Source organism: Culex quinquefasciatus, chromosome 1 (assembly GCF_015732765.1).
Source record: "Culex quinquefasciatus strain JHB chromosome 1, VPISU_Cqui_1.0_pri_paternal, whole genome shotgun sequence".
Classification (NCBI taxonomy): Eukaryota; Metazoa; Arthropoda; class Insecta; order Diptera; family Culicidae; genus Culex; species Culex quinquefasciatus.
Window position 1 is genome coordinate 132,280,585 of NC_051861.1, and position 23,333 is coordinate 132,303,917.

The 23,333-nt window shown below is 39.0% G+C and overlaps 4 protein-coding genes across 4 annotated transcripts; all 4 read right to left on the minus strand.

Annotated features, from left to right (window-relative positions):
• Positions 1 to 204: 204 nt before the first annotated feature.
• LOC6045738 (microsomal glutathione S-transferase 1) lies at positions 205 to 2,387 on the minus strand. Its single transcript, XM_038248151.1, has 3 exons — positions 2,262 to 2,387; positions 535 to 632; positions 205 to 472 (listed from the first exon to the last, which is right to left on the minus strand). Exons 1-3 carry the CDS (start codon positions 2,385 to 2,387, stop codon positions 229 to 231), a joined length of 468 nt encoding a protein of 155 aa, XP_038104079.1. The 3' UTR covers positions 205 to 228.
• A 3,184-nt stretch (positions 2,388 to 5,571) lies between these two features.
• On the minus strand, positions 5,572 to 6,178 carry LOC6045739 (prostaglandin E synthase). The gene is made up of 3 exons (XM_001863011.2): positions 6,041 to 6,178; positions 5,879 to 5,964; positions 5,572 to 5,818 (listed from the first exon to the last, which is right to left on the minus strand). Exons 1-3 carry the CDS (start codon positions 6,167 to 6,169, stop codon positions 5,572 to 5,574), a joined length of 462 nt encoding a protein of 153 aa, XP_001863046.2. The 5' UTR covers positions 6,170 to 6,178.
• Positions 6,179 to 9,622: 3,444 nt separating this feature from the next.
• Positions 9,623 to 10,726, minus strand: LOC6045740 (microsomal glutathione S-transferase 1). The gene is made up of 2 exons (XM_001863012.2): positions 10,507 to 10,726; positions 9,623 to 10,075 (listed from the first exon to the last, which is right to left on the minus strand). The coding sequence occupies exons 1-2, from the start codon at positions 10,630 to 10,632 to the stop codon at positions 9,749 to 9,751; spliced, it is 453 nt and encodes a 150-aa protein (XP_001863047.2). The 5' UTR covers positions 10,633 to 10,726; the 3' UTR covers positions 9,623 to 9,748.
• A 4,828-nt stretch (positions 10,727 to 15,554) lies between these two features.
• LOC119771257 lies at positions 15,555 to 22,990 on the minus strand. The gene is made up of 5 exons (XM_038267080.1): positions 22,063 to 22,990; positions 21,699 to 21,771; positions 16,303 to 16,858; positions 15,979 to 16,125; positions 15,555 to 15,917 (listed from the first exon to the last, which is right to left on the minus strand). Exons 1-5 carry the CDS (start codon positions 22,495 to 22,497, stop codon positions 15,836 to 15,838), a joined length of 1,293 nt encoding a protein of 430 aa, XP_038123008.1. The 5' UTR covers positions 22,498 to 22,990; the 3' UTR covers positions 15,555 to 15,835.
• Between the last annotated feature and the right edge of the window lie 343 nt (positions 22,991 to 23,333).

The following is a 23,333-nucleotide window of genomic DNA, read 5'->3' on the forward strand; positions in this document are numbered from 1 at the left end:
CACTTGCTTTTGTGATATCTCGCTCCCGATTGTGTGTGGCGGCGTATACATAATTGAGCAATAAGACGATGCTGTTGCGTGGTTTTAACGCTGACGTGGTCCGAGTTACGAACGTTCCATGCCCGTATTGGGGGTTGTGGTTTCCGGCCCAAGCTAGAGGACATCAAAAACACTTATCGTTTAAACTTTATTGACTCATTTTCTTAAAAAAAAAAAACTAAATCCCGCTCAAAAATAAAACAGAACGCATTGGGCGGCCATGTACCCGGTGACCAGCAGGCAGGCCGCGAAGCTCAGGAACCGGGCCGGTTGGGGCACCGGGTAGAACGCGTACACGACGCTGTGGCAGATCCGGGCCAGGGCCGCCAGCCGGATCAGGTTGGCCGCAATCAGCGGGTGTGGACCGGTTAGCAGGTACAGAAAGGCCACCAAACAGAACGGCAGCACGTTCTCCAAATCGTTGCGATGGGCTCTGTAGAAGGGGGAGAGACTCGTAAGCGTGTGAAGAAATGAATTGTTTCTGTGGAAAATTACCGGCGAACACGTTCCACGTCGGGATCGTTAAACTTGGGCTCCAACTTGTGTTTGGACTTTTGGTTGAGTTGAGCGATGTCTTCTGGGTTGATGAAAGCCTGAAATGTTTTGATGAAATTCTTGTTAGAGAGACATCCAAGTTGGCGGGATTTGGTCATGTCATCGCAGTAGGCTCATGCGGTGATTGATGATCTGATCTAAACATTCGAAGAGGTCACTTGCTAACAACAAGTGATAATTGTGACGTAACTTAAGCCCTACTCTCTTAATTAGCAACTATCTACCAAGAAGACGCCTAAGTCAGGGAGAAAGATCGAACGTTGCGTGCGGGGAGAAGACAAATCGGTAATAAGTCGAAAAGTAGAGCTCCGGTTTGTGCACCGTCATGATGAATTTTGGATAACATTTTTGCCCCCAAGAAACGCGCTGTCCAAGATGAATAAACATAAAATTGAACCGCGTGGTGGATGAATCGATCATCGAATGCACAGAGCCTGCTACGATCAAGTGTGTGCGTAGATCAACACCACCACCACCATCAAAGTAGGCGACGACCTCAACACATTCACTCCAGCTAGATTTAGGAGCAAGTGTGTGCTCGCAGGTGCGTCTGTGGTGGGTGTCCGTCTAGCCTACTTTGATAACCGGACTCCCCCAAAAATGGGTTGGGCTTTGAATTCGAATGAGATGGCGAATTTTGACAGGTGATGGGGCGATTTTTGAGAGGGGCGAGAATTTGGCAACGTTTCGCTTATCTTGGGACGTGCATGCGGTAGGACGGTCCGTTATCAAATGATAAAGGGTTATTTTTGAAACCAAAAAATCAATTTGTTAACACTAAACAATCTAAACTTGAAAATTTTGAACAGAATTCTTCAACTCTACATGATGAAAATAAAAACGTTTTGGAAATTTCTACACAACCTTTGCAATTTTATTTTCTTCATATCTAGAGTTTTTTTTTTTAAAAAAAAGGTCCAATAAACAAAATTTTCAATTCATTTTGGGTGTTTTTACAACCGCCTTGAAAACTCAAAAAGCAAAAAAATGTAAATTTTGTTTATTGAACTGCCGTTCTACGCATAATTGTCCCATGTTCAAAAAAGTGCAACTGAGAAAAACGCGATTGAAAATTTTCGACCGATTTCTGTGTTTCTACGCATAACTGTCCCGGGGATCCCAATTCGCCCTATGTGTCCCTAATCCCCCAATTAGCAGTTTATCATCCTTATTTGTGATTTTTTTGCTATACAACAGGTAAACAAGACATAATCCTAAGTAAAACTAATGATTCCGTGTAAGAAAATACTTGGTGGGACAATTATGCGTAGAAGTTCAACGATGGGACAAACAGACTTGGTGTTGTTTTCAATGATTTTCTGAACAAAGTACTAGATTTTATGTGTTTTTCTGAAAGTATACGTAAAATTAAGCTTAAAAATGATAATAAGTCAGAATCGTCAAAAAATGACATGGGACAATTATGCGTCCAATTACGGCAGTGAACCTCTTAAAAAAATCTCGAGATATCAACATAAACATTTCGAAATATCCTAACTTTTACGAACGACACTGTAACTCCATCGAAAGACTTGCATGCAAGTAGACTCACAAATTTCGTTACACTTTTCGCTTGCCAGAAACACATTGCTCACTGGAATAAATCAAATAAACTGCTAGTGCTGCACTTTTTAAGTATATTTTCCCAAGTCGTAAAACGCACTCACCTTTTTCTTAAATCGCATCCGCGATGTCTGCAGGGCCACGGCAAACATTTTAAGGACCAGCACGGTGCTCCAGAAGGCGTACTTTCGGAATAGATCCGGATCGAGGTTGTCGAAAATTTTGGTCATTTTTTTTGCTGACTTGGAAATACAAATTTTAACACTTGAATTTGGAATGCTTTGCGGTCAGTGGTTCGGTTGGGACTGAGGTCTGATTTGGGTGGATTTGCTGAAGTCGTTTTTTTTTCGGGGTGAAAGAAGTCTTTACGGTTGAGGGCATTTTGCGGCCAAGTTTGGTTTTAGGCATTTATTAAACTTGAACTTTTTGTCGGTATAAAGAAAGTGGGAAGGAGGAAGTGAAACGAAGCGTTCTGTGTTAAATAAATATTTATTTTCTTTATGTATAACATTCAAAATTAAGCGAAGTTACCGTTGAATTTTTGCTTTTTAATATTTTTGTTGTTATGAAACATATGCATAACTAGACCTCAATCTAGCTTAAGTACTAAAAAATATCGACAGAGCAACAATTAAACTCTTTTAGAATTAATTTATAAATTCCGATTGATTTAAACGGAAAATCAGTTGGACCTACACCCACAATTCAGAGTCGAGAGAATCGTTCCCTCAATTTTTTCTTAAGAGCTCAGTGCACCCTTACCAAATTCTTGATTTTCTGAGTTCAATATCCCACTTTTCATACGATTTTTGGAGAAACATAAAAAACGGTTATATGGGTTGAACTGAAAAAATCGTATGAAAAGTGGGATATTGAACTCAGAAAATCATGATTTTTGGTAAGGGTGTGCCAAGATAGATTTCACACCATCAAAACAAATGTGTTCATTTCTTTAATTGAAACAATAAGTCTCCAACAAGTGTCATTCAGCGACTTCTGACCACTCCTTGGTTACCAAGCTTTGGTGACCGAGGCAGTTAAGTGATTGGGTTAGGATGTCGAAGGTCTCTGGGTCGATTCCGGCCATTTTTTTGTTTTTTTTTGTTTTGACGGATGAACTTTTTTTTGTGAATGAACCTCGAGGGAATGGTACCACTATTCTCTCGGCTCGAGGCCACTATTCTCTTTGGCGAGCACTGCCCAATTTTTGGTGGAATGATAAAAAATAGAGAAATTTTAATATCTTTTTTTTTAAATCATTTTATTAGTAACACAAATAATTTCGACGGAAAGTAAGGTTTGCTAGTCAAAATTACGCTAGAAAATAACAAAAATACGGCAATGGAATTATCTGAAGTTAGTAAAAAAGTTCAGATAGTAGGAAACTAGCTGGACAAAATGTAAAATCCTATAAAAAATCCTAGCAAAAATAACGGGTTTAGCTGAGAAAACAGAACAGACAGAGAAAACAGAAGACAGAACGTGTCAAACTAGTCTAAAGACAAGAAAAATAGAAATAGAGCAATTCCAGCTCAAATCGGGAATTTTTCTGGTACTTTTGTATCCGACCCTCTCCGATTTCAATGAAACTTTTTAGACATGTTATCCTAGGCCTATATAAGCCATTTTTGTGTATATGGAGCCGATAGTACTCGAAAATAACATTAACAACATTAAAATACACTGAAACAAAAATACACGCCAATTTTATGAGAATTTTAAATTTTTAAGTCTAAAAGTAAAATTTTAAGTTGATGTCTCGATTTCTTTTCGTTCAAAATTTTTGTGAAAATAGCCTAAAATATGACAAAAAGACTCACGAAAAATGCAGAATGGTATGTCTCTCCTAAAAAAATACAAAAATCATTTTACAAAACTGTTTTTTTGAAAAGTGGTCTAAACGTCAAAATTTTCAAAAACCTATAGTGAGAATCGATTCCCCAGACAATTTTACATAAAAGTCTCCATATTGACCATTTTCCTAAGTCCAATCCTTGTGAAGATACAGCGGTTTAAAAAATAAAAATGTTGAAAAAATAGGTTTTTTGGTGGTTTTTGGCAATTTTTATTTGCCAGACATGATTTTTCAGTCTCTTAAATATTTTTACCGGAACGCTTGACTCGTTTTAATATTTACATAAGCTTATTTACTATCCAGGTTTTTACCACACTGAAAAAAAAAAATCTATTTTCAGTTATGAGCAATATGTAATAAAGCTTATATCTGTAAGCCAATACATCCAATAGAAAAGCTGTCAAAGGCAAACTTATGGGAAATTGGACGAGTTTTCCGGTGAAAATATTTTCGAGACTGTCATTTAGAAATTGCAAAAAACCATCAAAAAACCTATTTTTTCTACATTTTTATTTTTAAAACCGCTACTTCAATCGATTCTCACTATCCGTTTTTGAAAATTTTGACGTTTAGACAACTTTTCAAAAAAACCAGTTTTAGAAAATGATTTTTGTATTTTTTTAGGAGAGACATACCATCCCGCATTTTTCGTCAATCTTTTTATAACATCTTAGGCTATTTCTTCGGAATTTTGAACCCAGAAAAATCGTGACATCACCTTGAAATTTAATTTTTAAACTTAAAAATCAAAAAATCTCAGAAGAAGCGTGTATTTTTGTTTCAGTGTATTTTTTTTTCAGAAAGCCCGTCCAATTTCTTATAAGTTTGTTTTTGACCACTTTTTGATACGATGCAATGGCTTCAAGATACAGTAATTTTTGAATTACAAAATACAAAAATATTTAAATAACTTATGCCCTTCTCATATGTCATTTTTGAGTACAATTGGCTCCATATACACAAAAATGGCTTATATAGGCCTAGGATAACATGTCTAAAAAGTTTCATTGAAATCGGAGAGGGTCGGATACAAAAGTACCAGAAAAATTTCCGATTTGAGCTGGAATTGCTCAATAGCTTTAAAAACTGACAGCATGCAAATCGCCTTTTAAGGAGGTATTAGACTGTGACAAACAAAAAATTCGCACTTTTTGACAGTTTGCCGACTTTGTTTGTTTGCATAAACGTCAGCCTGCATTCATTTTGTTTTGTTTGGGAGTTTAAAAACTTGTTCGAAGCTAAAAATTCTGTTTTTTTTTTGTTTGAATGTTTTGCCTCTGAAAATTTACGTTAGGAAATTACATGTTTTGGATAACTTTTATGTATGTTTGAAGAAGAAAAAAAAAACACTTTAAACTGGGACAACAAATTGATAAAATTGAACTAGAATAGTATCTTTTAGTGTTAAGAAAATTGGAGAAACTAATAAAACTATAAACATAGCAATGAAAAGTAACAAAGAGAAACAACAAAATAAATAATTAAAAGAGGAGGTCATCATTTAAGTAATTTTTTTTTAATTACTAACAATTCCCATTTATTTCAAAACTTAACAAATCTCAAAAACAGTAATACAAAACACAACTCGCAGCCATGTACCCGTTCGCGAGCAACATGGCGGCAAAGCTCAGAAAGCGGGCCGGCTGGGGCAGCACGTACACCGCGTACACGACGCTGTGGCAGAACCGGGCGACGGCCGCCACCCGGATCAGGTTTGCGGCAATCGTCGGATTGGGACCGGTCGCTAGGTATAGGAACGCAACGAGGAAAAATGGCAAGATGTTTTCCAGGTCGTTGCGGTGGGCGCTAGAAGATTTTTTGATTGTTATTGTAAAAATGTAAAATTATGTTGTTTTTTTTAACTACCGTCGAACTCTTTCCACATCCGGATCGTCAAATTTTGGCTGCAACGTGGCACTCTTGTACGAGGTGTCTTCAATGCTGTGAAAAGCCTGAAAAAGAAAAGTTTGAGCAAATCTAGATCGATCTAGTAGCCACTGATATCTCAGCAAACCTTGGCAAGCTCACCTGTTTTCTGCCGCGCATTTCCGACGTCCACTGCGTTATGGCGAGCATTTTGACGACCAGAATTGCACTCCAAAATGCGTAAGTGCGAAACAGTTCGTCGTCCAGGTTTTCGAAAAAGAACTTGGTCATTTTGCTGGATTTCTCCTGGTCTCTCAATGGTTCAAATGGAACTGAGGCTGCTTTGCTAGATTCACGGTAGGATGTTGCTTTTTGGGCAGCTTTTTGGTTGGATGATCTTTCATGCCAGAGTGATTTTTTTTGGGTGCAATATTATTTTCAAGCGGTGCTTTACCCTCTATTTTGAGTGTTAGTTAACACCCAAAAGGCCATGCTCTCTTAGAAACAAAATTTTAAAATGTAAAAAATCATATCTCTGGTTGGTTTCAACCAATTTTGATGAAACTTTCAGAGCAGGTCCAGTTTTTAGTCTAGTTTCAAATGAACTTTGAGTTGGGTCAGAATTCCGGATTGTTCCGGATTTATCGCAGATTCCCTTGGGGTACCTTTGTTTTGGCCAGTGGGGTCACTTTATGTTTACTTAATATTTTTCTTCAACAGTATAAAGTTTTAGTGGAAAAACTGAAGTATTATCAAAAACAAATACTCCTATGCGTATATGGCATATGATGACCCCTTCACATAGCCCTGGGACCACCGGAACCGGTTCCGTAGTACAACCGTGGGGGACAAAATCTAGAAGTCACAGAAATATGTCAAGCGACATGTCAAAAAATATCTACTGGCTCTGAAAAGACGATTGCTATCACTCAAAAGACTTTCCGAGACCATCCGGACAATTTGGCCACCTGGAACCGGTGAATCCGGAACATGGTTCATGGTAGAAAAATTCTATCTGTAATTCCCATAGTGCGACATGTCAAAAAACATCTACTGACTCTGAAAAGTTGATTGCTACCCCTCAATAGAGTGTCCGAAGCCATCCGGACACTTTGGCTACCTGGAACCGGTGAATCCGGAACATGGTCCATTGTAGAAAAATGTTATCTGTAATTCCCATAGTGCGACATGTCAAAAAACATCTACTGGCTCTGAAAAGTTGATTGCTATCACTCAAAAGAGTGTCCGAGGCCATCTGGACACTTTGGCCACCTGGAACCGGTGAATCCGGAACATGGTCCATTGTAGAAAAATGTTATCTGTAATTCCCATAGTGCGACATGTCAAAAAACATCTACTGGTTCTGAAAAGACGATTGCTATCACTCAAAAGACTTTCCGAGACCATCCGAACACTTTGGCCACCTGGAACCGGTGAATCCGGAACATGGTTCATGGTAGAAAAAAGTTATCTGTAATTCCCATAGTGCGACATGTCAAAAAACAACTACTTGCTTTGAAAAGTTGATTGCTACCCCTAAAAAGAGTGTCCGAGGCCATCCAGACACTTTGGCCACCTGGAACCGGTGAATCCGGTACATGGTCCATTGTAGAAAAATGTTATCTGTAATTCCCATAGTGCGACATGTCAAAAAACATCTACTGACTCTGAAAAGTTGATTGCTACCCCTAAAAAGAGTGTCCGAGGCCATCCGGACACTTTGGCCACCTGGAACCGGTGAATCCGGAATATGGTTCATGGTAGAAAATTCTATCTGTAATTCCCATAGTGTGACATGTCAAAAAACATCTACTGAATCTGAAAAGTTGATTGCTACCCCTCAATAGAGTGTCCGAGGCCATCCAGACACTTTGGCCACCTGGAATCGGTGAACCCGGAACATGGTTCATGGTAGAAAAATGTTATCTGTAATTCCCATAGAGCGACATGTCAAAAAATATCTACCGGCTCTGAAAAGGTTATAGAATATATAAAATATATAAAAACGGTTCCGGATTCACCGGATTATCATGAATCATGTTCCGGATTCACCGGTTCCAGGTGGCCAAAGTGTCCGGATGGCCTCGGACACTCTATTTAGGGTTAGCAATCAACTTTTCAGAGTCAGTAGATGTTTTTTAACATGTCGCACTATGGGAATTACAGATAACATTTTTCTACAATGGACCATGTTCCGGATTCACCGGTTCCAGGTAGCCAAAGTGTCCGGATGGCTTCGGACACTCTATTGAGGGGTAGAAATCAACTTTTCAGAGTCAGTAGATGTTTTTTGACATGTCGCACTATGGGAATTACAGATAGAATTTTCTACCATGAACCATGTTCCGGATTCACCGGTTCCAGGTGGCCAAAGTGTCCGGATGGCCTCGGACACTCTTTTTAGGGGTAGCAATCAACTTTTCAAAGCAAGTAGATGTTTTTTGACATGTCGAACTATGGGAATTACAGATAACATTTTTCTACCATGAACCATGTTCCGGATTCACCGGTTCCAGGTGGCCAAAGTGTCCAGATGGCCTCGGACACTCTTTTGAGTGATAGCAATCAACTTTTCAGAGCCAGTAGATGTTTTTTGACATGTCGCACTATGGGAATTACAGATAGAATTTTCTACCATGAACCATGTTCCGGATTCACCGGTTCCAGGTGGCCAAAGTGTTCGGATGGTCTCGGAAAGTCTTTTGAGTGATAGCAATCGTCTTTTCAGAACCAGTAGATGTTTTTTGACATGTCGCACTATGGGAATTACAGATAACATTTTTCTACAATGGACCATGTTCCGGATTCACCGGTTCCAGGTAGCCAAAGTGTCCGGATGGCTTCGGACACTCTATTGAGGGGTAGCAATCAGCTTTTCAGAGTCAGTAGATGTTTTTTGACATGTCGCACTATGGGAATTACAGATAGAATTTTTCTACCATGAACCATGTTCCGGATTCACCGGTTCCAGGTGGCCAAATTGTCCGGATGGTCTCGGAAAGTCTTTTGAGTGATAGCAATCGTCTTTTCAGAGCCAGTAGATATTTTTTGACATGTCGCTTGACATATTTCTGTGACTTCTAGATTTTGTCCCCCACGGTTGTACTACGGAACCGGTTCCGGTGGTCCCAGGGCTATGTGAAGGGGTCATCATATGCCATATACGCATAGGAGTATTTGTTTTTGATAATACTTCAGTTTTTTCCACTAAAACTTTATACTGTTGAAGAAAAATATTAAGTAAACATAAAGTGACCCCACTGGCCAAAACAAAGGTACCCCAAGGGAATCTGCGATAAATCCGGAACAATCCGGAATTCTGACCCAACTCAAAGTTCATTTGAAACTAGACTAAAAACTGGACCTGCTCTGAAAGTTTCATCAAAATTGGTTGAAACCAACCAGAGATATGATTTTTTACATTTTAAAATTTTGTTTCTAAGAGAGCATGGCCTTTTGGGTGTTAATATATCTAACGGGTTTGTCGGTACAAAGAAAGTGAGACAGGAAGTTTTGATAAATAGATATCTAAACAACAACACGACCAATTGAAACATGGCCTACTATTCTCAAGCTTCAACGACGTTAATCATTAGGTAGGTATTAGAGGTTTGTTCAGAATGTAATTATTTAGATTGGAGGTGAGGTTGATCACATAGATAACGAGATTTTTTCTCTCTAAAAAGCTCGTCTAATCGATTCATAAATTTGTCATGGATTTTTGTAGAATAAGGGAAACACTTGTTTAAAACCTTTTCCAAACTTTATTTATTTACTGTTTTGCAACTTTTCCTGAGAGTATTGTCTTTCAAGCCACCGACCAAAATTAAAATTTTCCAACTAAAAACTAACCACTTTTTTCCAAGAATCTTACAAAAAGTGCACCAACGTCTGGAACGCCATGTAGAAGCTGGCCGCGTACGGGATGGCCCAGGCGATGGCCCGCGCCGGCTGCGGAATGACCACCACGGCGTACACCAGGGTGTGCATGATGCGCGCACCGGCCACGGCGCGGAAAATGTTGACCGCGATCGCCGGCACCGGATTCGTCAGGATGTAGAAGAAGGCCAGCACAAAGTACGGCAGAATGTTCTCCAGGTCGTTCTGGTGCGCCCGGCGAACTCGCTCCACGTCCGGGTCGTCGGTTTTGAGCTTCAGCTTGGGCATCGTCGCGATGTCTTCCGGGTTGACGAAGGCCTGGTGGGGGGATAGGAGATTGAGTTGGTGTGCGTGTCATCTGGGAACGTTTAATCTTGCAAGTCATGCTGATCATAACACAAATTACATCAATTTCCTATCATATCTTGTTTCTTTAGAAAACAAATCATGCAAACATCATGACTCAATTTGTTAAAACAATCTGTAAAATCGCTTTATCAATTCCACCGCTATGAAACATAGCAAGCCGGCTTTTCAATTCTCCTCCATTCTCCTCCACACAGTTCAGCCCCATCCCATTCCATGGCCATCTTTGTTTTTGTTTGTCGATGGCGCGGCTTGTTGCGTAATACCAAGCTAACGCCGCGCTCGCTAGACTCCTAATCAAACTCATCGCAGCAGCCACGTTTTCATCGATTGACCCCTCCCCCCCCGGATTTTTCATCAAGGTCAAGGTAACGCGCTCTTACCTTCTTCCGGAAGCGTTGCATGCCGGTCAGGATGGACATGAGCAGCATCTTGACCACCAGGACCGTGCTCCAGAAGACGTACGCCTTGTACACGTCCTCGTTGATGTTGTCGAAAAGTTTGACCATTTTTGTAAGGTTTTTAAGGGGACTTGACTTCCGGAGAGCTTTGGACACGTCTGTACGGTGAAAACGGCTAGCGAACACTGCTGGAGAAAATATTGAGAATCTGTGTGGAGCGTCGGAATGAGGGGCTTCATCTGGTATTTGTATTAATTCCCGCAGTCGTGAACGTTAGTATGGGTTTGATTAGGGTAGGAAAAATACGTTTTAGTGATGTCGAAATTAATACAAGGAATGGAGTTTAATCGAAAATTGACCAACCAAACTAAGGATTTGCTCTTTAAAAAATCATATTTGGTATTTTCGGAGCACATCAACCAGAGCTTTTGCACCACGATTTTTGTTAGACATTTTAGTATCATCTCATCTACGGGAACTATCTATATGATTTTTTATTCATCCCTCAAAGTACTATCTGAAAAGTATTTTTTAGCAAAGTTTGACTGTTTTTACTATCAGGTTGTTCCAGAATTTTGTCCGTAGGTTTGACAATTTTGGACAATAAGAAGACAACAGCTTCCATCGCTGCTGTGCACCCTTAAGTGATCACTTTATTTATGACTAAAGAGGCAATTTTGCAACATTTCTTCATTTATTCAAATCTTCATACACTTTTAATAGTCAAAATCGATATCCTGATGGTTCTGCTGAGAAGTTCTCAGGAAAACAAAATCCTCAACTGCGCAAATTAAAGATAGAAAAAAAAGTTTTGGACATGTTTTAGATGACTTAGCACAAGATAGTCAATTTTCATTTGGCAGTGCTGCTATTTTTATGGAAATATGAATTTTCTAAATACTGAAAAAAAATAAACAAAAAGTAACTTATATTTTTTCTAAAAAGAGAATTTTCAAGTTATATCCACCTTGAAGTGATTTTTTAATTTATAAAATGTTGTTTGGTCCTTTTGGAATGCTGTTTGTTAGCACTCAAAAACCCTAATATTTTCTGTTCTCTTAAATAACAACTTGACTCGATTATCCGAATTTGTTTTTTTTAGATCAATCAGAAAAATATTTTTTTAAATGGATTTGCCAGGATTATGTTTTCAAAAGTTTTTTTTTTTCTTTTTTCTAGGAGGTATATCTCTAGATTTTAGCAAGTTAATTCTTGATTTATTTTTTTTTATACAGATGAGACTGTGTCCATAAATTATTTAGGTTAAGACAAGCAATTTTCAAAAATATAGTTTTCGGGGGTACTTTTCTTTAGAGATTTTTTTTTAAATGTAAAAAAAGAAAAGAAATTGAAAATATATACTCAAGAGTGGCTATAACATTTCATAAAAAATACACAAAATACTTTTGTTCAACAAATTATTGCTCTGAAGCCAGATTTTTAACCATCGCGCGCAAAAAAAATCACACATCATGCACTATGGCTCAAAAGATGTATTTTTTTAGTTCCTCACAAAATATGACAATAATTTCCAAAATTAAAAAAATGTAAGAAATGTGTTCTTAGAATTCAACTTTTATTAAATGAACGTTAAATAAAAAAACGGATTTTTCTGTGTACCTGAAAAGTCTCAATCATAACCTACAACGTTGCCGAAGACACCAAATCGATCAGAAAATTCCTTCTCTAGATACAGAATATCATACATTTACGTACCCATTTTGTATAATTAGTCCCCAAAATTGTAAGGATTCTGGAGGTATTTCTTTAGATTTTGGCAAGTTAATTCCATAAATTATTTATGTTAAGACAAGCAATTTTCAAGCTCAGCCTTCCAAAAATATAGTTTCCGGAGGTACTTTTCTTTGGAGAATTACTTTTAAAATGCAAAAAAAGAAAAGAAATCGAAAATATACCCAAAAGTGGCTATGACATTTCTTAAAAAAAAATGCTAAATACATTTTTTTCAAAAATGTGTACAGTCCAGACTCGATTATCTGAAGGTTTGTATGGGACTTCGTATAATCGAATCACGAACAAATAAAAAATTGTCGTATTTTTTTATGTTCTTACTTTTAACATCAAATTCGAGTTCTGCGACCCCATTTCAGTCAAATTTGAATTGTTGATTGCCTATTAAATTAAAAAAAATGCCTTTTTTAAATATTTCATCGTCGTCATTTTGGCCGCCATCTTGAATTTAAAAAATATAAATCACTTTAGAGTAGTTTAGGGGCCATACCTAAGCTCAACAATAGAAATTAAGATAGCGAAAAAAAATATTTTTCGTGATTCGATTATCCGAAGTGAAATTTTGCCAAGGCTTTCGGATAATCGAGTTTGGATTGTATCTCTGAAGCCTGTTTTTGAACCATCGTGCGAAAAAAATCATACATCATGTCCCTCACAAAATATAACAAAAAATTCCAAAATTAAAAAATGTTAAAAAATGTGTTTAGAATTCTACTTTTGTCAAATGAATGTTGAATAAAAAAATCGCTTTTTTTCCGTGTACCTTTTTTCTGAAAAGTCCCAATCATATCTTACAACTTTGCAGAAGACACCAAATCGATCAGAAAATTCCTTCTCTAGATACAGAATGTCATACATTTACGTACCCATTTTGTATGATTAGTCTCCAACATTGTATGGAGACTTGTATGGTGAAAATAATGATGCAAAATGACTTATTTTGACATAGGAAATACAAGTAAAAAAGAAGAGAAATCTTCTCAGAACTCTTAAAAAACATAAAACTATTTTTAAGAATTTTTTGTTTTCTCTTCAAAGATTATATCTCTTTTTTTTATTATAAAATATTTTATCGTTTCAGGATATTTCTTCATTGTTTTCCTGCTTAATTTTTTTTATCAAAAAATGTTCAAACGATTCTATTTTCTCACACCACTATTTGAGTTAAGGCCCCCGTCTCGTGACTCGCGCGCGTGGTTTATCATTTTTCATATTTGTTATATTATCGTTTTTAAAAATCCAAACACATCACGATTTACAGAATTTTCTCAGCTTTCTAACTACGGGTTAATTTTTCAAAAACTATAGCGCGCCATCACTATATTTTGAAAATATTGAAAATGCTGGTTTTTACCTTGGAAGGCAAAAATCTCGATATTCAAAGCGATGACCTATACTTTTTATCGATGGAGAATGTTCAGAAATATTCTAGAATCAATTTGTAGTACTTTAAAAAATATTTAAGTACATAAACATATTAATTTTGGGCTAAATATTGAAAAAAAATCTATTTTTTTCAAAGAAACTCAAATATATTCAAAGTATTTCGCCAATGTCACAAAATTCAAAGCGATGACCTATACTTTTTATCGATGGAGAATGTTCAGAAATATTCTAGAATCAATTTGTAGTACTTTAAAAAATATTTAAGTACATAAAAATATTAATTTTGGGCTAAATATTGAAAAAAAATCTATTTTTTTCAAAGAAACTCAAATATATTCAAAGTATTTCGCCAATGTCACAAAATTCAAAGCGATGACCTATACTTTTTATCGATGGAAAATGTTCAGAAATATTCTAGAATCAATTTGTAGTACTTTAAAAAATATTTTAGTACATACAAATATTTATTTTGGGCTAAATATTGAGAAAAATCTATTTTTTTCAAAGAAACTCAAATATATTCCAAGTATTTTGCCAATGTCACAAAATTCAAAGCGATTACCTATACTTTTTATCGATAGAAAATGTTCAGAAATATTCTAGAATCAATTGGAGATACATTGAAAAATATTTTAGTACATAAACATATTTATTTTGAGCTAAATATTGAGAAAAATCTATTTTTTTCAAAGAAACTCAAATATATTCCAAGTCACAAAATTCAAAGCGATGACCTATACTTTTTATCGATGGAAAATGTTCAGAAATATTCTAGAATCAATTTGTAGTACTTTAAAAAATATTTTAGTACATACAAATATTTATTTTGGGCTAAATATTGAGAAAAATCTATTTTTTTCAAAGAAACTCAAATATATTCCAAGTATTTTGCCAATGTCACAAAATTCAAAGCGATTACCTATACTTTTTATCGATAGAAAATGTTCAGAAATATTCTAGAATCAATTGGAGGTACATTGAAAAATATTTTAGTACATAAACATAGTTATTTTGAGCTAAATATTGAGAAAAATCTATTTTTTTCAAAGAAACTCAAATATATTCCAAGTATTTCGCCAATGTCACAAAATTCAAAGCGATGACCTGTACTTTTTATCGATGGAAAATGTTCAAAAATATTCTAGAATCAATTTGTAGTAGTTTAAAAAATATTTTAGTACATAAAAATATTTATTTTGGGCTAAATATTGAGAAAAATCTATTTTTGTTTAAAGAAACTCAAATATATTCCAAGTATTTCGCCAATATCACCAACAACAACATTTCCCTAATTTGAACACCAATTGGGTCCTAAAATGAAGCTTAGATTGCTGATATTATTGTTTACAGCGATAAAGCTTATTTTTCTGAGTACAATGACCCTTTGTAAGACCACAAAGAGTTTAAAATGGTTTTTTTAATCAATTTTGAAAAATTAACCTCGTGGTCCTTCTTGACAGAAAAGCTCCTACTTGACAGCTCGTTCCAAGGGGACCATAGTTGATCCATCGAAAAAATGTTGTCTTGTCAAAACAAATTTTTGCATTAAAATGAAAAAAAGTGATCAGAAATGGTTTTTGATCGTGTTTTTTACCGTTGTACATAAAAATTGACATAGGGCTTTAGTACCCAATTGAACTTTACCGTAATTTTACATAACCTCGCGCAGGCAGCAAACAGCCGCGGCGGCGGCGCCAACATACTACCACGTGGTCTGCTGCTAAGTAGCAAGTGAAGAAAGTGCAACCCACAGCCGCCGACTGCGATTTGTGCGCGCGCACGCCAACAGCTCAGAACTAACAGCTGTCAATTAGCGCGAGGGAGGAGGACAAAAGGAAAACAGTTTTGTGTGATTGTTTTGTTTTGTTTTATTTGTTCTGTTTTTCTTCGTCTCTGACTCCTTCTTATATCACACTTGTCGTTACAAAAGCTCTTGCGTTACGTGGTACTTCGGACTTTCGATTTTGGCATCACTTGTTTTTAGACTTTTTCAGTTTCGCAAAAAAAAGTAGTTTGGTATATTTTAAAACTTATTAGCAATAAATAGTGTGTTTGTTTTAAAATGGTCTTTGGACGACGCTATGCGGCGTGTGTGTGCGAATTTGAACTTCGGTTCGTATACTGCGGGTTTGTTTTGCTTTTCTTTCAGTAGTTTGAGCCTTTTTTTTGGGGACTAGTAAATAAGATTGTCAAACCACTGCCACAGTTTGTCCTTGGTTTCGTCAACCACGTAGGTTAGGCATTTGCCTTTGCTTCTGAAATTTGAAAAGAGAGAAAATTAAAAAAAATTCTTAACACGAGCTGAAAATTGCATACTTTTTGGTACAAGCAACTTTGGGGTGCTCGTGGCGGAAGCACTGCGGCTTAAGTAGATTGAAGTAGGTGTATCCGATCTGGTTCGAAACCAGCGTGTCGGCGTTCTTGAGACAGTTGTAGAACGCTTTATCACAGTCACAGTGAGATCTGCAAGAGTCGATGTAATTAGTGAGTCACTTTCATGGCATGCTGAGACTTTTTTGTGATTCTGAGCGGTTCACAAAAAACAATTTCCGGCGTGGATGTCCACACCCATTACGACGGCTGCTGATACCGATCGAGATGATGTTTTTATTTGGGCAGAGGAATGATGTGCGCACTCACCTGGTAAAATAGCCATTATTTTTCAGTCGGTTGAATTGCTCTCCGGCGGCGATCGAGACTGGGCACAGATCGTGGGCTCGGCAGCACGTGTCCGTCAGGTGGAAAAATCCGATGTCGTTCTCACTTTTGGCCTGGTTGCCATCGCCGCACCAAACCGTCCCGGGGTAGATGGCCTTGATCTTTTGCTTGAACTGGTTGAACAAGTTCCCGATCGAGGACCTGGGCGGAACCGCGCCAGGCCGGGGTCGTTTGCTCGAAGATTGCAACGACGATGAGCCCGGAGTGGTTTCCGACGGCTGAAACTGATCGCCAAAGTGCGCCGGAATGTTCCGGAGGCCCTTGGGGGTGTTGATTAGGTGCGGATGGAACCTATGCGGAACCTTAGAACCACCTCCACTCTGTCCACCGCCCTGGTTCTGCTCGTTTTGGTAGTCGACGATGTACTTGTACACGCCAAGCCGCTGGAGGACATCCCGGAAGAAGCCTGAAACTCGCGAGGACACGTCTGGTGAGGTGAACCGGTCGGATTGTGCCGTCGTTCCATTACCGTGTGTTTCTAGAAGCAAGCGCCCAACGAAAAGCTGTTGTATTTACAAATTGTTGATTTTTGAGTGACAGTCTTACTCTAACATCAATTTTCATGAATTTATAATTGTTGAAACTTGCATTTATGTAATTTTTGTTTTTGACAAAGAACTTTGTCCTAAGGTTTCTATACGGGGTGTCAATCCAAAATTTTCGCGAAGCGAAAACGTTACGTAACGAATTCCCCTCTCGGCAAATTTCCCCTCTTTTTGGTACACGCTGGTTGGTTGAACAAACGTTTCCCAATCAGTCAATATAGAGACGCGAGATTGATGTATCTAAAATCACCCCCACTCTACCTCATAATTTTCGGATCGTCGACGCGGCAAAAAGCGAATAAGGAGATGTAGGAGAATGGGTGCAAAAAGGCGGGGCATACGTCCCCGATCTAAATTAACAAAACTCGGCTCGGTCGGTCCCGAAAATTCAGTCTGTTGCTGGCCGTCGACGAGAACACATCAGGAGCAGATGGCCTGGTGGCCCGTTTGCAGACGGCCTGGAGGCCCGGGAGCAGATAGCCTGGAGGCATGGACACGCCAAGACATGCCAGCCGGCATGAGCGGGAGTTGGAATTGGCCACCACATTTCGGCAGTAGTGGCCACCACCTGGAGTGGCCGGAGGCCCCGGGGATGTTCCGATGGGGGGACATTTGCCGAACCATAAGAGTTGGGGCAATATGGGTATCAAACTTTAGGGTTTTTGATACTGGATATGAAATTTGACATTTCGGCAGTAGTGGCCACCACCTGGAGTGGCCGGAGGCCCCGGGGATGTTCCGATGGGGGGACATTTGCGGAACCATAAGAGTTGGGGCAATATGGGTACACTCAAACCCCGATGGTTTGACACCAACTGTTGTCAAACGAACGGGGTCACTTTTTAGTTTGACACCCCTTTTACACGGAGTTCACACACACTACCAAACGTTTGTTTTGATAGTGTGCGTGAGCGTCGTGTAAAAAGTGACAGTTCGTCACTTTTTAGTTTGACTTTGACCAACCAACGGGGTACAAACTAAAAAAGTGTCAAACGAAAAAGTGACCAACCACCGGGGGTTGAGTGTATCAAACTTTAGGGTTTTTGATACTGCACATGAAATTTGACATTTCGGCAGTAGTGGCCACATTCCGGAGTGGCCGGAGGCCCCGCGGATGTTCCGATGGGGGGACATTTGCCGAACCATAAGAGTTGGGGCAATATGGGTATCAAACTTTAGGGTTTTTGATACTGGATATGAAATTTGACATTTCGGCAGTAGTGGCCACCACCTGGAGTGGCCGGAGGCCCCGGGGATGTTCCGATGGGGGACATTTGCGGAACCATAAGAGTTGGGGCAATATGGGTATCAAACTTTAGGGTTTTTGATACTGGATATGAAATTTGACATTTCAGCAGTAGTGGCCACAATCCGGAGGGCCCCGCGGATGTTCCGATGGGGGGACATTTGCCGAACCATAAGAGTTGGGGCAATATGGGTATCAAACTTTAGGGTTTTTGATACTGGATATGAAATTTGACATTTCGGCAGTAGTGGCCACAATCCGGAGTGGCCGGAGGCCCCGCGGATGTTCCGATGGGGGGACATTTGCGGAACCATAAGAGTTGGGGCAATATGGGTATCAAACTTTAGGGTTTTTGATACTGGATATGAAATTTGACATATCGGCAGTAGTGGCCACAATACGGAGTGGCCGGAGGCCCCGGGGATGTTCCGATGGGGGGACATTTTCCGAACCATAAGAGTTGGGGCAATATGGGTATCAAACTTTAGGGTTTTTGATACTGCACATGAAATTTGACATTTCGGCAGTAGTGGCCACATTCCGGAGTGGCCGGAGGCCCCGCGGATGTTCCGATGGGGGGACATTTGCCGAACCATGAGAGTTGGGGCAATATGGGTATCAAACTTTAGGGTTTTTGATACTGGATATGAAATTTGACATTTCGGCAGTAGTGGCCACCACCTGGAGTGGCCGGAGGCCCCGGGGATGTTCCGATGGGGGGACATTTGCGGAACCATAAGAGTTGGGGCAATATGGGTATCAAACTTTAGGGTTTTTGATACTGGATATGAAATTTGACATTTCAGCAGTAGTGGCCACAATCCGGAGGGCCCCGCGGATGTTCCGATGGGGGGACATTTGCCGAACCATAAGAGTTGGGGCAATATGGGTATCAAACTTTAGGGTTTTTGATACTGGATATGAAATTTGACATTTCGGCAGTAGTGGCCACAATCCGGAGTGGCCGGAGGCCCCGCGGATGTTCCGATGGGGGGACATTTGCGGAACCATAAGAGTTGGGGCAATATGGGTATCAAACTTTAGGGTTTTTGATACTGGATATGAAATTTGACATATCGGCAGTAGTGGCCACAATACGGAGTGGCCGGAGGCCCCGGGGATGTTCCGATGGGGGGACATTTTCCGAACCATAAGAGTTGGGGCAATATGGGTATCAAACTTTAGGGTTTTTGATACTGCACATGAAATTTGACATTTCGGCAGTAGTGGCCACATTCCGGAGTGGCCGGAGGCCCCGCGGATGTTCCGATGGGGGGACATTTGCGGAACCATAAGAGTTGGGGCAATATGGGTATCAAACTTTAGGGTTTTTGATACTGCACATGAAATTTGACATTTCGGCAGTAGTGGCCACAATCCGGATTGGCCGGAGGCCCCGGGGATTTTCCGATAGGGGGACATTTGCCGAACCATAAGAGTTGGTACAATATGGGTATCAAACTTTATGGATTTTGATACTGGACATGAAATTTGATATTTCGGCAGTAGTGGCCACAATCCGGAGTGGCCGGACGCCCCGGGGGATGTTCCGATGGGGGGACATTTGCCGAACCATAAGAGTTGGGGAAAAATGACTGTTAATTTTCTGAAATCTGTTTCTGGAGATTTAGAATAACTATTTCGTAATCAATTAGAGCCCTGAATAGGGCAGTTCAGCTCCACTTGCAATTTTCATCCCCTTAGTTCGATAGGACGTTGATATTATGCCTTAAAACTTTACAAATCAAACAGCCTGTTTCAGAGCCACGAAATAGACCACAAAAGAGTTGTCTTGTGTAATTATAAGGGAATCATGGGGAAATTTGGATCGGACGTTCTAATCGAAAATTTCAACAATCATCTAGCAAAGTTCTTTGTCATACTGGTCATGTGTAACATAACCACCTGCACCTTTTTTATATATTTTTTGTCAATTTTGTCAATTTTATAAATTTTGTAAATTTTGTCAATTTTGACAATTTTGGCAATTTCGATAATTTTGATTTTTTTATAATTTTTTCAATTTTATCAATTTTGACAATTTTGAAATCTTTAAATTTTTTCAATTTTATTAATTTTGTCAATTTTTAATTTTTTTTCATTTTTTCAATTTTATCAATTTTGGAATTTTTGGCAATTTTGGCAATTTTGGCAATTCTGGCAATTTTGTCAATTTTGTCAATCTTGACATTTTTGGCAATTTTGACAATTTCGACATTTTTATAACTTTTTAAATTTTTTTTAATTGTATCAATTTTGACAATTTTGTCAAATTTGTCAATTGTGCCAATTGTGTCAATTTTGTCAATTTTGTCAATTTTGTCAATTTTGTTAATTTTGTCAATTTTGTCAATTTTGTCAATTTTGTTAATTTTGTCAATTTTGTCAATTTTGTCAATTTTGTCAATTTTGTTAACTTTATCAATTTTGTCAATTTTGTTAATTTGGTCAATTTTGACAATTTTGACAATTTTGTCAATTTTGTCAATTTTGTCAATTTTGTCAATTTTGGCAATTTTGGCAATTTTGTAAATTTTGTCAATTTGGTCAATTTTGTAAATTTTATCAATTTTGACAATTTGACAATTTTGTATTTTTTTATAAATTTTGACAATTTTGACAATTTGATTTTTCAATTTTGTATTTTTTTTAAATTTTGTCAATTTTGTCAATTTTGTCAATTTGTCAATTTTGTCAATTTTGTCAATTTTGTCAATTTTGTAAATTTTGTAAATTTTGTATTTTTTTTTGTATTGTATTTTTTGTGTTTTGTATTTTTATATTTTTTGTTTTTGTATTTTTGTATTTTTTTATTTTTTTATTTTTGTATTTTTGTATTTTTGTATTTTTGCTCTTAGGACTTTTGTTCAATTATGTCTATTATGACTGTTCTACTGCCCACCATTGAAAATACGGCTAATATCCAAAAACGAGATATTAGCACCAGGTGGTAGGGGATGTTCCAACGCATCTTCTGCAACTTGAATTTCACTAAAATATTGTTTAGATTTGGCAGCCGATGCGAAAAACCAAACGGCTAATATGCCACTCTTATGGGAAATCGCCTTGAAGAAGATTTGGTGTCAAACACTAAAACTCGTTTTTCTCGGAATACTTGATTTGGCATAATAGCCGAATTTTCAATTATGGGCAGTCTAGGTCTCTGTTTTCAATTTCCATAATTTCCACTTAAAAGCGAACCCCTTTTCACGCTGAAAGCACTAGTGACACATATAAACCAGCATTAAAGCAGTTGGAAAAGTGTGCTACTAGTGCAGCAGTACCTGCTTATTGTGCACCTCCTCGAAGAAATGCCCAACTAAAGTGATTATGTGAGCATTTTCCCTTTCGTGTTTTTTCCCGGGTGTACCGAAGCGTGCTGCCTTCTTTAAGTTTTTTTTTTGCTGCTGCTACTGAAAGACAACACCGTGTGTCATAATGCACAACACTTTGAATATTTACACTGTCTTAAGGTGCGTGCCGTTTGAGCAGGTGACGATTTGTTAGGTTTTTTTTTCGAGACTTACCCTCGGAATGCGGCGATGAATGTAGAAAATAGCTCTGGGTGTTTCCCTCGTCGTCGTAGTCCTCGATTTGGAGCTGTGTGGGAAAATTTTTGGTTGGCTTGTAGATTCAAACAAGGGCGTCTATGGGAAGTGTCTCTAGGACTATCTCTTTTCCAACTGAAGGCTATCTTTACTACACGGTTAAATTATTGTGTTAATTTAATTGCCGGCGTGATCAATCGCTATAAAACACAAAGAAGTCTTCCGTTTCACTGACCCTTCCTTTTTTTCGCTGAAGCGACTCTAAGTGAAACCATTGACCATGAATCGAAACGCACAGTGCGTTTCATATCATTGAACTTGGCAGGCAAGTTCTCGACCTTACCATGATGTTCTGCGCTGGGCTCGTGCCACCGCCCTGCTGAAAATCGGCATTCACCACCTCCGTAAACAGCAACTCCAGATCCATGTCCTCGTCCATATCGAGAAAGTCACTGATCGGGATGTGATTCGGCTCGAGAAAGGTGTAATTCTTCGTCCCAAAGTGTTTGCTCTCCACGATCACCGTACTGATGCCGACACTATCATCCGACGACTCAACAGGATCGACCGTGGTCGTGATCGTCCCGCTTCCTTCGTCGTCCTCCAGCGTGTTGTCCCAATCGGTAGTGGTGAGCAGTTTGTCCAGCAGGACGGTCCCAACCGTGCTCACTTCACCCTCACTGTCTCTTTTTCTGCGCAGCGGATCACTGTTGGTGATCGCTGGCAACACTGCCAACACAACCAGCACACTCGTCGTCGCCGTCAGCACTTTCATCATTCTGGACCTGACTTTGCAAACGGATTAAGCTCAACTGAACCACGACGATCACCGCGAGCCAGCTTAACTACTTTCATACTGTGCCGCGATCTTGTGCTCAAAAGATCATTTCGCGCCCTTTTCCAACCGAACACTTTTACCCCGAAAACCAATTAGCAATTCTCACGAAACTTGGCAAAACACACACTTCCGATCGCGATCACCTGCGACACGTGATTGATCAGATTCCTGAGGTGTCTTCCGATCTGATCGCCGGGGTGATCTGTTACACGATCTTCTTCGCGGCGCCGCCAACCGTTGTGTGGAAGATCCTTGAGCCGGTGCAGCAACGGCGACGAAAACGCTTCTTCCGCGGTGCGATCACTTCTTTCACAGCAAGATCACAGCTGCAGAACACCGTGTAATTGGAGCTTCCAGCTTCCGCGATCGTAGACCGCTTTAACCCGAGCGGTATTTTTTCGTTTGTTTTGTGACGAACCGTTTTGGTCGGCTGTTGGCGCTGAACTAGTGTGGACTATTGTGGCTTAGTTGGTGGAGCTAGCCAAAGTTGTGTACAAAGCCACAATAGGAACGGGTGGAAAATGTTGGGTGGCTTTTACTTTCTGTAGAGGCCGCCACCCACACCAGTTTGCAGTTTTCAATTTGATCCTTTCAGATTAAAACTGTCTTTAAATGCCCTCAACCAGAAAGCTTCTTGACCTCCCTTCAAAACATTCCATTCCACCATGACCTTCGCGATCCACCTCGATCATAACGTCGTCGCGTTGTTCGGCACCGATAATTGGAAAATGATCTAGATTTTATCAAAGAGTGCCATGAGTTGGAAAGGAAGTCTA